The sequence below is a fragment of the Podarcis bocagei genome, assembly GCF_964188305.1.
Source record: "Podarcis bocagei genome assembly, chromosome: 6".
Taxonomy (NCBI): Eukaryota; Metazoa; Chordata; class Lepidosauria; order Squamata; family Lacertidae; genus Podarcis; species Podarcis bocagei.
Window position 1 is genome coordinate 27,246,162 of NC_138130.1, and position 15,430 is coordinate 27,261,591.

Genomic DNA, 15,430 nt, shown 5'->3' on the forward strand with positions numbered 1-15,430 from the left:
TAACCCACAGCGCCACCTCCCACTAAATTCCCCATGAAGGGGCTGGGCACCCACACATTTTGGTGCCAGGGCCATGCATGCTGCATAGCACCCATGGTTGCGAGGCCAAGTTGGCACTCCAAGGAACGCACCACAAGTAGATCTCTATTCCTCCCTTGTTCTCGATGCGGATCTTTACTTCAGTCCTTGTTCCTGGTGTAGAGCTTCACTCTTCCATCTTTTCTAGCAGGGTAGGGCACCATTTTGTGGTTTGCCTCAGGCTTGGTCTTGGTCTGGCACTAGGGTATCAATTGCTGTAACTTAACTAACCCCATATTATCCCATGATGCAAAAGTAATATGCTCAGCGGACAATATTTGCTGAAAATGAGAGAAGGCATACATGTTATAACTGTGGGTAGACTTTTACAGCAAGAGTGATGGATCCATTTTTTAGCACTTGTGGGAGCTCTGCTACCACCCCACATTCTAATCCAGATCCGCTGGACCAAACCCGAATGAGGACATCTCAGTTTTCTCGGCTTCTGATCTAGAAGCTATAGGCTGCAAGGTTCAGCATTCTTACTTGGCAACAAACACTGCCGAAATAATGGGGCGTACAATTAAACATATCAAGGACTGGACTGATAGTCTTACTGCCTGCTTGATTAACTTTAAGCATGACTGTATCGCATTACACAATGTACAGCTGCATCATGCAAGCGATAATGGGGCCATTGCAGTAAAATGACTTGGCCCAACAGAGACCCCTGTGCACATAATAAGCCGATTATCTGAATATTTTATAATGTCACCCATTTAAATTTAATGCTCAGTGATCTTAGCCTAGTGATCAGTCAACAGGAGGTAGAAACGCATTTACCAGAGGACTTTAGTTCTTTCTTTCCAATGATAATGTTCAAATAAAACAATGCTTATAGATATTTTTTAAGCACCAGCGGCTTTCTATGGAAGTGCCTCCATTGTTTCTTTAATTCTTGAAATGGGGAGGCAGGGGAAATCACAGCTGAAGCTATGCACTTTTTTATTTCTTATTGCAATTGATTGGGATCTGGCACTGCCAAGGCACTAAAACATGGATTCACAGCTCAGATTATGCATCCTTATATTTTTTACAAAGGATCATCTGGAAACCACCATCAAATCGTGTCCCATCTGAGTCTATGGATTTGTTGCTGGTTTCATTGTCATCCTATATAAAATAAAATAAAATAATAATTAAGATCCTTGAGGATCCATGCATTTGTAGTGCTGGCAAGAACTGGATCTATGATTCTTGCAGTCTACCAATGTAAGTTTTAATTGGGTGGTGGGCTTTTAAGGAGATGCTGTGTAAAATAAAGCAAATTCAAGAGGCTCTGTTTTAATTCTACTGTATCTAACTTTTACAGGACCCTATGGAAAAAAACAACATATGTGTGTGTGCTTTTTCTCTTTCTGTCTGTTGAGAAGGCAAGCAAAGAAAACCGACGGGGGGGGGGGGGGTTGTGTGTGTGCCCGTGGCACACTCTCAAAATTCCAAATGTGCCCACAGGCCCAAAAATGATTGCCATCCTTTGGCTTTGTTTTAAAGGCATGAGGACCTGGTGTTGAAATAAAGAAACTCTTCACTGGGTACACACAAAGTAGGTGTGCCTAAGTGCCTCTTTAGATCCTAGTATAGTACTGCTTTCTAAGTAAATAAATGTCATTCCACAGGCTCAATAATACTTTTTTTTTAGCCTGAGGCATGCAATAAGGATGAGGTCAGGACTCAAATGGATTGTGTTCTCCTGATACAGGAGATTGGGTTGCTTTCCACAGGATTGCTTCTTCTGTTGCAAAGTGTACTGTACTGCTTCAGTCTGTTTCCCTACACTGGATCTTTGTGTTAGAATTCAAAAAGTCGTACACACACACACAGAGAGAGAGAGAGAGAGAGGGAGAGAGAGAGAGAGAGAGAGAGAGAGAGAGAGAGAGACTCCTCAGTAAAAGTGACATTTCTAATGTGACCCAAGTTAGAAAAAAAAAGTATTTGGCAATATTCTAGCAGTGCAATCTTTTGCATGTTTACTCAAAAATCAATGCTGCTCTTCTCAATGCAGCCTATGTAATGGTGTATACTGTACTTGGGATTGTCTCTTTGATAAACAATTACATGTTGCTTAACACTTGGTTGGCAAGATGTATATGAAAATAATTCCTGATGCAGTTGGTATCTAAATAGCTAAGTGGTCAAGGAAGAGATGGCAAGAACAAAAGAGCTGATTGTTAAAAGAAAAAAATGGCAAGGTTATCAACATTAAAACAGATTAATTATCAATGCTAGTTGGTCTCTAAGCCAAGGCTGGGCACAGGATGCAACAAACATAGGAGGAGAAGTTGACATTGCAGTATCTGTGCTGTTGGGCACAGAGATCATCGTCAGTAAGTTCACATTACAGATGGAGCAAGCGGCAGTAATTAAACACTCTTGATGACGCTGAACCAGATTGGCCCCTGTCCCACTAGCATCGAAGTGTAGGACTTGTTTATAGCCAGGATAACACCCCTCCCCCATGGGTGTGGATTGTATCTTTACTGCAAAGGAGTCAATAAATATCTCTTATCTCAGATAAAGTGTTCTCATAACGATTGGATCCCTAGACTTGAGTGGCATTAAAAATGAAGCAAACACAGCCTGTGAACAAGAGGAACCCTGAATGTATTGAAACCGTGTGTGAAAAGTTAGAGAGCTTTTTCAAGGGGCAGTAGTTACAGATAGAACTTTAATACCACATCAGATAAAATGTTTTTCAATGGATCTAAGCCAGTGATATACACACATACATATCAGTCAAACAATAAGTATATATTTGTGAACCAGTCCAGAGATTTGTTTTGCTGCAAGATATTCGTGTTATCTGCCAACCTGTTGATGTTTCAATCCTGTTTTTGTGTTTAACACAAACCTTCCAGAGATTGGTGTACTCCCATCATCCCTGACCACTAGCCACACTGGCAGGAGCTGATAGGAGTTGGAGTCCACCAACATCCGGACGGCCAAAGTTTCTCCATCTCTGATTTCAGATATTAGTGTTCGTAAGTTAGAAAGGAATCAGAAAGTACGTACAATTCTTCTGAGGAAACAACCATATTGTAAACCCAACCATGCAACATTCCTGCTATGTACATCTCAGACAACTGTTGGACACAGTTTCAATTTATTTAAGGACCCTCCCCCCATGAAAGTTCAATGTGTTGGTACTAACAAATAACGCTTGTACAGCTCAGGATGAGGTTACTTGAGAGACTGCCTTATCCCTTATATCCCCAGTGGAACACTGGGGTTTGCAGATGAGTTTCTCCTGCAAGTTCTGAAGATCTCAGAAGCCCTCTCTGCAGTAACTTGGATGAGGGCAAGATAGGGCAGGTATCCGCCGTCTGTACTTTCCAGAAACAATTGAAAACATCCCCCCTCCCAACAGGGTATAATTAGGCCTTTGCCATGAGTGTATGTTTTGCACTGTTTTCATTTTATTTTAAAGATATCTGCTGTTGTTGGTTTTTAACCCCCCCCCCCCCAATTTTATTGTACATCACCTTGTGTCAGGCTTCAGGGAATCTGAGCCCTCCTCCTCACGGCAGGCTGCCAGTAATAGAGAGACAAGAAGCGCTTACCAATGTATTTTATTCAATGTTCACAGAGAAAGGCTTAGAAATGCCGCCTCTCAGGTAATGGCATTGATCCGAGTAGTCTCCTCCCTACCCCCTTCCCTCTCAGTCGTCAACAGCTTAAGGCCATTTTCCTTTTAGCTTTCTCCTCTACCACTTTCACTGCTCACCGGGTTCTGGGAGAAGGGGGTCTGGAATGTTTTCTAATGATAACTGTCAGCCAGTTGCTCCAGCTCTGCTGCTCCCCCACCTCCCATTATCTCCCAGCTTTGCCCCTCTTCTGCAAACCACGGTTATATATCTATACTGTCTTCCTCTTATCTGGAAGGTGCAAGAGGAGTGGGAGGTGGTCTCCTCCATTCCTCCTCAGTCCAGCCCTGACACCTTGAGGCAATTGCGTGGAAGACAATTAATGCATTAATGATAATGATAATGACCCCTTCTGCTACATGAAAACAGTCTCTTCTATCAGCACATGAGAGATTTATGTTAAAGGAAGACTGGTGACAACAACAACAACAACAACAACAACAACAACAACAACAACAACAACAACAACAACAACAACATGCTGCCCGTGACTGGGTTTCCCCAGTCACTCTGGGTGGCTCTTAGCGGCATGGTTACCCCTGTAAGAAGACAACAATGAGTTATAATTTCACAACTGTCAGAGTTGCAATACTGTATTTTTCGCCCCATAAGACGCACTTTTTCCCCTCCAAAAATGAAGGGGGAATCGGGGTGCGTCTTATGGGGCGAATGCCTGCAAGCCTCGCGCGCCCGGCAGGAGGTCCCACCGGGTGCGCGAGGCTTGGGGCAGCAGCCTGTCGCCCGAAGCACGGGGAGCCCTCCGGAGGGCTCCCCCTGCTTCGGGCGAGTGTCTGCAAGCCTCGCGCACCCGGCAGGAGGTCCCACCGGGTGCGCGAGGCTTGGGGCGGCAGCCTGTCGCCCGAAGCACGGGGAGCCCTCCGGAGGGCTCCCCCTGCTTCGGGCGAGTGTCTGCAAGCCTCGCGCACCCGGCAGGAGGTCCCACCGGGTGCGCGAGGCTTGGGGCGGCAGCCTGTCGCCCAAAACACGGGGAGCCCTCGGGAGGGCTCCCCCTGCTTCGGGCGAGTGTCTACAAGCCTCGCGCACCCGGCAGGAGGTCCCACCGGGTGCGCGAGGCTTGGGGCGGCAGCCTGTCGCCCGAAGCACGGGGAGCCCTCCGGAGGGCTTCCCCTGCTTCGGGCGACTGTCAGCAAGCCTCGCGCTCCCGGCAGGAGGTCCCACCGGGTGCGCGAGGCTTGGGGCGGCAGCCTGTCGCCCGAAGCACGGGGAGCCCTCGGGAGGGCTCCCCCTGCTTCGGGCGAGAGTCTGCAAGCCTCACGCACCCGGCAGGAGGTCCCACCGGGTGCGCGAGGCTTGGGGCGGCAGCCTGTGCTTCGGGCTCCCCGTGCTTCGGGCTCCCCGTGCTTCGGACTGCTTGCGCGCATGCAGAAGCTTGGGGCGCGATGAGCTCGGCACGCCCCAAGCTTCTGGTGTAGCGCAGCGCACCTGGGGGGGAAATAAAATTTTTTTCCTTTATTTTCCCCCCCAAAAAACTAGGTGCGTCTTATGGGCCGGTGCATCTTATGGGGCGAAAAATACGGTAAGTTGCTATACAGATCTGCCCCATTTCTCACCCAAGTGATTTACCGACTGACCAATATGGATGATAGCTTTCAATGACAAGGAAAGAACCCAGGAGCAAAATTAAAAGAGCCAATAGCATTCTCTCTCATTTCACTTGGGATACTTAATGGATGAGCAACCATGTGGCGTGGCATTGCTTTTCAGGACACAGAAGTACAAAATTCCCTCAGGCACATGCAGTGAGTCACAGAGTTCTTGGAATTAAAGCCCGTACAACTGGTAATAGACGGGAGAGACTTCCAGTCTAAGTTTCTATTATCCAGTAATGCTCTTTCCTTGCATCAAGTGCTCTTTCAGACTAAAAAGAGTTCTAGCATCGTTTGCTAATTAGCATTGCTTTGCGGACCAATTGTATATTATTGATATCTTCTAAAGTTTCCAAGTGAAGCAGTGTACGGAGTGTGGTTCTGTTTGTAAGGCTATAGCATAACTCTCAGTTGCTATGATTGTTAATAGCATTACATCTAATCTGAATGCCCCTGCATAACCTCCAAGATTTAGCCTAGCATATGGTAATACTACTTGTCTAGTAAGTTTTAAAGCCCTAACTAGGATCAAAGGAGTTATCTGGTGTCAAAAGCTAAATACTGCATTAGAACCTCTATGTACTATGGGGGCAGAACTGGTATTGGTGGTGAATGAGAGACATGCCATGGACCCCATGGCATGAGGAGATGCGGTAAATGGGCAAGAAGGTGTGTTGCTATGTTTTCTGAGCTTGAGATTGTGTTGGCACTTGGAGAACTACAAGGTCAAAGCATTATAATCAATCGTTAAGCAGCACTGGAGTACATCAAAAAACCAATGGCACTTAAAATACCAAACAATGCTGTCTGCCACCTCTTAGACAGATTGTCTACTTTAGCTGATTATTATGTACAAGCATGTGGGACGCGGGTGGTGCTGTAGGCTAAACCACAGAGCCTAGGACATTCTGATCAGAAGGTCAGTGGTTCGAATCCCCGCAATGGGGTGAGCTCCCGTTCTCGGTCCCTGCTCCTGCCCACCTAGCAGTTCAAAAGCACATCAAAGTCCAAGCAGATAAATAGGTACTGCTCCTATGGGAAGGTAAACGGCGTTTCTGTGCGCTGCTCTGGTTTGCCAGAAGTGGCTTAGTCATGCTGGCCACATGACCCAGAAGCTGTACGCCGGCTCCCTCGGCCAATAAAGCGAGATGAGTGCCGCAACCCCAGAGTCGGCCACGACTGGACCTAATGGTCAGGGGTCCCTTTACCTTTACCTTTTTATGTACAAGCATGAATGTTACTGAGTAAAAATAACCAAACGATTTCATTGGAAGCCCAAACTGGTTGTTTTCATCCTCACATCAAGCCTGAGGACAGAAGCCTTAGGTTTTCTTAAAAGGTTTATGGTAAACCCAACTGGTTCTATTCAGATATCTTGATCAGAAATTGTCTGGATTGTTGCTGTGCGGCACCAGAGGGACTGCCTGGTATTAGACCAATTTTGTTTCTTTTATATATGTAAAAAAAAAAAAAAAAAAATCCCCATGTAGATGATTTTAATTTTTGTTGACTTCTTGGAGAAATGGACAAAAAACAGGGCTGACAGCATGACTTTACTGTGAAAATACTTTAATCTCTGCCTGTCGTCTTGGGGCACAAACCACAGAAGCTGCGCAAGAGCACAAAAGTGCTTCCAAGTATACCCCATCATTTTAAGGGGACTTGGACAGAATAATATTCCAATGTATCGGACCCCTGGAATCTAATTTTCAGGACTCTTCCTGATTTGGTGTCAGAGACATTTTACAGGGCTGGACCTAAACATCCCTGTAATTACACTTTATGATCAGCAGTTCACCTGATCAGCAAAGAGAGAACGTACTTTTTTCCGCAGAGGCACTGGTGTATTTTTGCTAATAAAAGCATCTGCAGCCATTGTTTGCTTAGTTTATGTTCCTACGAACACTTACTTGGGAATAAGTCCTACTTTCTTCAGAGTAAACAGCAAAGAACTTTATTCTGAGCCAATGTGCGTAGGGCAGGGCAGTAATTCATAAACTGTGATTCTGAGTAACCATGCATAATATTGCACTGTTCAATCCACGTGCTTTAAAACCTGATTCATTTGTATACTGTATGTTCTGAATACTGTACTCAAAAATGGTTAAAGCGGCAGCCTTAGCTACACTTATGCGGGAGTCAGAAGGACTTTATTCTGGATAAACATGTTAGGCTCTAATAATAATGATAATGATAATGATAATGTTAATGATGATAATAATAATAATAATAATAATAATAATAATAATAATAATAATAATAATAATAATAATAATTTATTTCTACTCCGCCCATCTGGCTGGGTTTCCCCAGCCACGCTGGGTGGCTTTCAACAGAACATTAAAAACAGAATAAAACATCAAAAATCAAAAACTTCCTTAAACAGGGCTGCCTTCAGATGTCTTCTACAAGTCAGATAGTTGTTTATTTCCTTGACATCTGATGGGAGGGCGTTCCACAGGGTAGGTGCCACTACCGAGAAGGTCCTCTGCCTGATTCCCTGTAACTTTGCTTCTTGCAGTGAGGGAACCCTCAGCGCTGGACCTCAGTGTCCGGGCTGAACAATGGGGGTGGAGACGCTCCTTCAGGTATAAACATCCTTTGTAAACATCAGAAGAAAAGCCATCTTTAATATATATTTTTACCACACTGTAACAAAATCAAATTTAAAGGGTGCTTTTTATTCTCAGTTCCTTTAATCAATCAGCTAACCCTATAGGTTATTAATCTAAAACTATCTGAATCTTCAAATTATTTGTAGGTTATTGTCTCATGGAAAAGGCAGTCTCACAGCTTAGCATTTCTGATTGCTGTATTAAGAATGCTGCCAACTTTGATCCTGTGAACAAGTGAGAGGAGGGTGAACTCTGGCAAGCTGATGGGCTTTTTCCTTCTCTAGTTCTAATGCAACTTCAAAAATTTGTTTCCTGGAACTGAGCATTTCAAGTCAAGTCAAGTGCCTCTTTGATCTTGTCTGTATCTTCCACTGCCTGGAGGGACAGTGTGATTGGATCCTCTTTTATATGACATTTTTCGCTGGCTTAAGGTAGAGTCCAGCTCATATGTCTTTGAAGCGACTGGGCTTCTTTTTTTGGTTGCTTCCTCTTATCAGTTCTGCTACATGAACAGTGAGACTAATTTAAATATGTCACGGTAGGGCAAAGAAAATAAATTAGCCATGCCCCTGTGCTCATGCACGCAAAGTTTATTTTCCTCTGCTCTCTGTTTCAAAGTGATTTGTGATTTCATCATGGTCCCATATTGGTTGTATAGTGTTGTTTTCTTTGGGATTTTGTTTGTGTTATTCCCCGTTAGCCGTCCAGGGAATGTTGGTTACAGGGCAGCCTATAAATTGCATGCATGCATGCATGACAGCAGTTTTACCCTGCTCCTTCCTCCCATTGTTTCCCCAAATATAAAAATAAAATGCAAGTCTGCTACTAAATTTTAAATAAGTCTTACGCTGATTAATCAAGTGAGTCTTAATGCATACATTTTAGTACAACTCAAGCAATAGCTTTGAAGGAGAAGAAAAGCATGCTTTCTCTTGGTTCTCCATATATATGTGTGTGTGTGGTGTGTGTGTGTGTGTGTGTGTGTGTGATGCTGTATGTTCCATTCAGGAACTTTACAAATTTGAAAACTTTGGGGTTAAATCTGTTACTTGGACAGAAAGTCTTATGAAAGAAATATGCCAAACGTTGTGTGACGTGCAGCATGAGCCTTTAATGAACTATTGGACCACACCCAACTGTTCCCTACTATTAAAATAGCCATCTTTAGAGCACTTTCCCTCCCATGCACAAGTAAACAGTCCTTCAGCACTTTGTGCTGGGTGAAAACATGGCTACATTTGACAGTGAGTGGAGGTCAATTGTCTGGCTTGTGTTTGTTCAGTGCCCATAAAGAAAAGTTGAAAAACTACTCCAAGAACAAATTTATAGAAGAAGTTATTGACTGATGTGGCCAAGACCTTCAAGGATTCCAGATTTTGTTTAAAGAATGACCCACTTTGTGTATTATTCTCCTGTATGTTACGTACAGACAAGCATTTGTTGTTGTTGTTTAGTCGTTTAGTCGTGTCCGACTCTTCGTGACTCCATGGACCGGAGCACGCCAGGCACTCCTGTCTTCCACTGCTTCCCGCAGTTTGGTCAAATTCATGTTGGTTGCTTCGAGAACACTGTCCAAGCATCCCCCCCCAAAAAAAGTTCATCAATCCAAGACAGATTCTGTGTAAAAGGTGTGGATTTCAGTTTTTAATTTGACTTAGTATTGTTGTTCAATGGACAAATTGTCTTTCTAGTGCCTTACTCTGTTGTTGCGAAATGGACAAATAAATCAAGTTGTTAGAAGTTAGTTTTGAAATGTACAATCCCATGCAATGCAGTAAATCACAAACAACACATTTCTCATTGCCTCATTGCTTCTCTTTGGCACCATGTTATGGCACGAGGGGTTCAGACATATAAACTGCAAATAGTCAACAACCTGTACTGTAGTTACAAGTAATAGACCTTACCTGCCTGCACTGGACTTTTGGGTGGGGACACTCATACTATGTAGACTGCATCCCAGTAACCCAGGACTGAGGTAACTAAGAAATGTCTTACTGTAGCCATGTCTTACTTTCTCAGGCATGTGTGCAACCAAGCAAAGGGCCTTCTTGGTAGTGGCGCCCGCCCTGTGGAACGCCCTCCCATCAGATGTCAAGGAAATAAACAACTAACTGACTTTTAGAAGACATCTGAAGGCAACCCTGTTTAGGGAAGTTTTTAATGTTTGATGTTTTATTGTGTTTTTAATATTCTGTTGGAAGCCGCCCACAGTGGCTGGGGCAACCCAGCCACATGGTGGGGTATTATTATTAATAATAATAATTACTTGAACTGAGCAGAGGAACTCCTGTTCTGACCTCTGTTGTCTCCTGGTTATCTCTGTGTAAATCTGATTCCAGAGCATTCCCAAACTGAGAACATGTTTCCCCCATACACACACCATCCAAACCAGATTGACTCTGGAGAAGGGGCTCAATCTTCCTCATTCTTGTCTGTTTTTTGTTTTGGAAAGGTTATCTTCAATCTCATTTTATAATGTATATAGAACAGAGGGAACAATTCTAACAACATACAGAAAAACACAAAACTATAAAATAGGCAGGTAGGATGAGTACAGTTGCACATGGGTTAAAATAACAAAGTCCAAGTAAAGACTATCAATGTTATCAGATTCTTATCTGTTTGAACTTCAGTTTGTTAGCCACAATCCAGCCCATTAACACCTTCAGGTGGTGGTTAGAACCCCAAAAGCTTTATTTGTCCCTGATGTGAAAGAGAATTAGAATGGTGTGACATCTGTATATTGATGCATCTGCATAGTAGGCTGATGCCCTGAAAATAGAAGAGATTCTAAAGGTATTTCTGAGAGGCAAAAACCTCTCTCGGTTTTTAGATTGTCATATTTGAGGATCTGTTGTTACTGGCTGGAATGCTGAAGGCGTATAAGCCCCGAAGATGCATTTCTAAAATGCATTGCATTACATTGCATCAAGTCACTGAATGACAAAGGGGAAGTAATTGTCTGGAGCAGAAAGAAGTTGCATTTCTGCTTCCCGTACTCAGTGAGGATTCTTCCTGAGTAAATGTGAAAGGATCAGGCTTCTGAGAACTGTAGGTGGTGGTGGTGAAACAGAGTTGCAACAGCAACAACAACAAAAAGGAATTAAACTACCACAGCACTGAGCATGTATGAAGAAGACTCAGCCAATCCCTTACCCATCAAACTGGGTTTTTCAGGACTGATTCCATGTGGGTTTAACACTTCACCGGAGGGGTCAACTTGCTTTCAGCCCCTTCTGAAACCTAAGGTAGCTCAGGCAAATCACAAGTGCATCAACATGGTCAGTGTGAGGCTCTAGATCCAAATAGAAATGACAAAAACTGTTACGGTGAGGTTGGTTGGCAGCAGCGGATGGGGAATCTAATAATAATTCTGATTTTGAAATCATGGCTGTGAATCTGCACATGTTCAGAGGCACTCTTTTCATACTGCTTCATATTTTTCCTGCGTTAAGCTGGAGACACGGAGAATTGTCTTACTCTCTGCTGGACCAGAAGCTGTGGCTTGGGATTTCCATGGATGCCTAACAAGGAGGAAAGATCTGCTAGGGTATTAATGCTGTGAGCTCTTCCATCCTATGCTCAGGTTGTATATATGTGTAATTAAAACGACATGCCCTAAAGACACCACAGTCTCTATTGACCTTCATTCCAAGCAATCTGAACCCTGGCTGAAACTCTTGGAGTCTCTCACTGCTCTGAGAGTGGTTGCACACAACAGTATTTACATAAACTGAAGGAAGACAAATCAGTGGCTTATATTTCCACATGACTTCCTCTGTGCTGCCTTTATTTGGCAATCAAGCAGCTCTGTGCGATACAGTGATATTATTAGTAATATGTATCCACACACTGTTTATTTTCATGGTTAATCCTTTGAAACCAGAATCACTTTGTGTTACTCTTTCCAATATGCTTGCTGAGAAAGTGTTTGTTTTGTACCATATGCATGGTAGCTTGAGTGTCCTTTTTCATCATGAATATCTGGATTGGGGAGTTGATTCATGCATCAGCTTGCCATATACCGTATTTTTCGCCCTATAGGGCGCACATTTTCCCCTCCAAAAATGAAGGGGAAATGTGTGTGCGTCCTATGGGGCGAATGCAGGCTTTCGCTGAAGCCTGGAGAGCGAGAGGGGTCGGTGCGCACCGACCCCTCTCGCTCTCCAGGCTTCAGGAAGCTCTGCACAACCCTTGGGTGACCGGCTCCGAGGGTTGCGCAGAGCTGCCTGCAGTCCCGGGCTCAGCGGAGCTCTGCGTGGCCATCGGGAGCGGGGCGCGAAGTCCCACCCAGTTCCCGATGGCTGCGCAGAGCTGCCTCCAGTCCCGGGCTCAGCGCACTTCTCCCCATCGCCAGCCCCACAAGCTAGGGGGACAGCAGGGAGGCGGAGCACGCCTTCCCGCTGTTCCCCGACCTGGTTCTTCCAGCCCCGCACCTGGGGGGGGAAATAATTTTTTTTCTTTATTTCCCCCCCAAAAAACTAGGTGCGTCCTATGGGCTGGTGCGTCCTATGGGGCACAAAATACGGTAGTTTCACTGTAGCATCTTGTGGTATAATCTACTAGGCAAGTGGTGGCATTTGCGCTTTTATATAATTGTTTATTAGCACTGCCAAGTGAATGAAAGTTTTTGAATCAATTAACAGACTTGCATTTGATAAATTTGTTCAATTAAAGCAAAAGGTTGTGGTTTCTCATAACGGAGAACATTTAGGGAATCTTTTGTCATGCAATTGCTTAAATTTATAGAAATAAACAGCCAGGATAAAAATAAAAAACCTTTTTGAGAAACCAGTCAATCCATTGCCTATGAAGTGTGTCTAAATCGACAGTATCTGCATTACTGTTAAACTGATACTTTAAGAGAATCAGCTCTGGTTTAAAATCCTAGCAAAAAGATAAAACCCCCACAAAGATTAATAAACCCACCTATGCCTTCAAGTACAATTGTTTACTCATATGGGTCAAATGCTATAGGCTCTGAAAGACTGGTAGATTCCAGGACCGTGTCTGAAAACTCCCCCACCCCACCTCCCTGTTATTTATACTGAAAGTGTATTGATTTCTTAAAATTAAAATTGCAGATGTGGAGGGTGCAATGGCACCTGGAATGGGACATAAAAGGAGGGGTTTGAGAAGTGAAAGGAGGCTAAGCAGATGCTCATGAAAGGCCCATGTTTGATTACAAAAATGGAGGTTCTTATTTGTCCTTATTACCACAGTTGCTGGATCCACTTCCAGAAATAATGTGCCTTCAGACATTCCAAGGCATTGCACGTCTCACCAGTCCTCTTTCCCATCTGCTGTACGTAACAGGTCCCTAATCTTTGCCCCAGCAAAACAAGTAGAAACCCTGGGAAACATTTGAGTGTACCTACAGAAGTTTGAGGGAGAAGCTTCTAGAACAGCGTTTCTCAGATAGTGGGAACGACCACTGGGGTTCAGGGCACTTTCAGGTGGGCACATTTTGCACCACAGCCAGCACAGTGCCTCTTCAGAAGAAATGCTGGGTACCTGAGTCATTCACCACCACATCCTCTTTAAAAAATGCCTTTCCTTCCCTTCTGGTTAATGTAGATGTCTGAAGCTGTGTGTTGTTATTGTGAGGACTCTGTGAGAGAAGAAGGGAGAAATATTCAAGTAGTAACCGGCTGCTCTCCTACTCTAGAGGAAAATTAAGATTCCTTTCCCATTGTGGCTGATGAGGGCTGGTGGTGCATATATTTATTAGCTTGTAAATTCTCAGAAGTTGGCTCCTGTAATATATGTACCACGTTGTTGTTTTCCTGTTCTAGAAATCTACAAGGCCGCCAAGACAGTCTTCTCTGCCCTGGAGTTCCCAGGAGGCTCAAAAGCTTTCTAGCAGCACCTCACCTCTGATGCTCCCTCCAGGGGCTCCAGCTGCAACCTAGGCAGCCGTCACCTAGCTACTGCTACCTTTGTGGGGGCGAGGGGAGTGATCTCAGGAAACAAACGGAAACGGCCTGTTGACAGCAGGTCCCCTTCTTTTTAGCCACGCTTCCCTGGCCATTTTCTCAGATCTGCAACACATGAAGCCTTTCTCGTATTCTGTGCATAATTTCCCCTACCATCAGCGCATATACATTCCTGGAGTGGCAGTTTGGACGGAAGTTGTTGCGGGGATTGTTTCTCCGCCCCCACTAAACGCCCCCACTGGCCGAGCCAACAAAACAAAAAGCAGCTCTCACAGCTTCCTTGTAGAAGACACAGGGCACAAAAAGGTTTTGATGCTATTGCAACACACACACACACACCGGCGGATGTGGAACAGCTCATCCTTTCCTTCTCGCCTCTCCACCTTTTTTTTATTTTTGCTTGGCCGGGTGACTTCTGTACGGAGCAAAGCCCAGGCTCAAGCTTCAGGTAATGCGCTCAACGTCGAGCGCGCCCGTGTGCAAAATATATATATTACAAAGAGAGAGGGGAGGGAGGCGTAAAGGGGTGTGTGTTGTTGTACCGGAGAAGTTCGGAGCGCGCATGCTCGCCCGCACCGTATGACGTGAGCTGACTGGCTAAGCAGGGAAAGATCAAAGCGCGAGTGAGAAGACCCCGAGGCTCTCGGGGAGCTCGCCGCACGGAGAGCCATTGCGCGGGCAGCAGTCGGGCTTAGGGGCCAGGTTTCCTGAAGCACTGAAGCGCGGGGGGAACCCCGCTCCCTGCGCAAGTCTCCGAGCAAAGTTGCCTTTTGTTCCCCCCCATAATCCTCCTGCTCCTCCACCGCCGCCGCCTTTTCGGAGCGAGCTGCCGGGAACGGCTGGCTGAGCGCACATGGGCAGAGGCAACCGAGGCGCCCCAGCCAGGCGCACGCATGACTGAGCGGAAGAATCGCCCGCCAAGAATCCCCGGCAGGTCAAGGCAGGGCAGGGATGTGGCTGCGGCTGCCATGAGACAGAAACTCCGGCGTGGTGGTGGATGTAGGAAGTAGCAGAGCGGCGGCGACCGAGAGGCAGAGAGAGAAGCTCCCCCTGGCTGGAGTCTCCCGCCTGTAGCAGAAGGAGCAGGCGGCGGCGGCGCAGGAGGAGGCTGAGAGCCGCCTGAGCAGCTGCCCGTCGCCTCGCCATGGATTGCAGCCGCCTCAGGACTCTTATTAATAGATACGTGAGTATCCGGGCAGGGGTCGGCGCTGCCTGCCGTTGCCAAGGCGTCCTGCCGAGCGCGTCAAAGCAAAAAATAAATAAATGGGAAATCTTGCCTGGCTTTTGCTCATAGCGTGGAAGCGCTCCCTTGCGCGCAGGCATGGCGCGCTGGCACCCGAGCCGAGCGAAGATGTCGCTTTCTTTAATTTCAGGGCATGGCAGACCCGAAGGGAGCAAAGCCCAGCGCGTCCCTCCTCGCTTCATCTTTCTGTCTGTGAAATGTTGATCCCCGGAGACAAATGATCCGCCGCTCCCCTTAGTTTTTCCTAGAGATAAAAAGGAAGGGTTGAAGCCCTCGACGATGCGTCTCCTCCTCCTTCCCATTC

At 45.6% G+C, this 15,430-nt stretch overlaps 1 protein-coding gene across 3 annotated transcripts in view; it reads left to right on the forward strand.

The window, feature by feature from the left end:
• The first annotated feature begins 14,465 nt into the window (after nt 1–14,465).
• ATP11A (ATPase phospholipid transporting 11A) overlaps nt 14,466–15,430 on the forward strand; it is a 112,308-nt gene continuing 111,343 nt past the window's right edge. For 2 of the 3 annotated variants that reach the window (XM_081198297.1, XM_081198298.1), the window contains exon 1: nt 14,466–15,066. In XM_081198297.1, coding sequence (XP_081054423.1) covers nt 15,028–15,066 — 39 coding nt within the window. In that variant the 5' untranslated portion in view covers nt 14,466–15,027. The remainder of the gene's footprint in view (nt 15,067–15,430) is intronic. The other variant, XM_081198296.1, reaches the window with a different exon arrangement.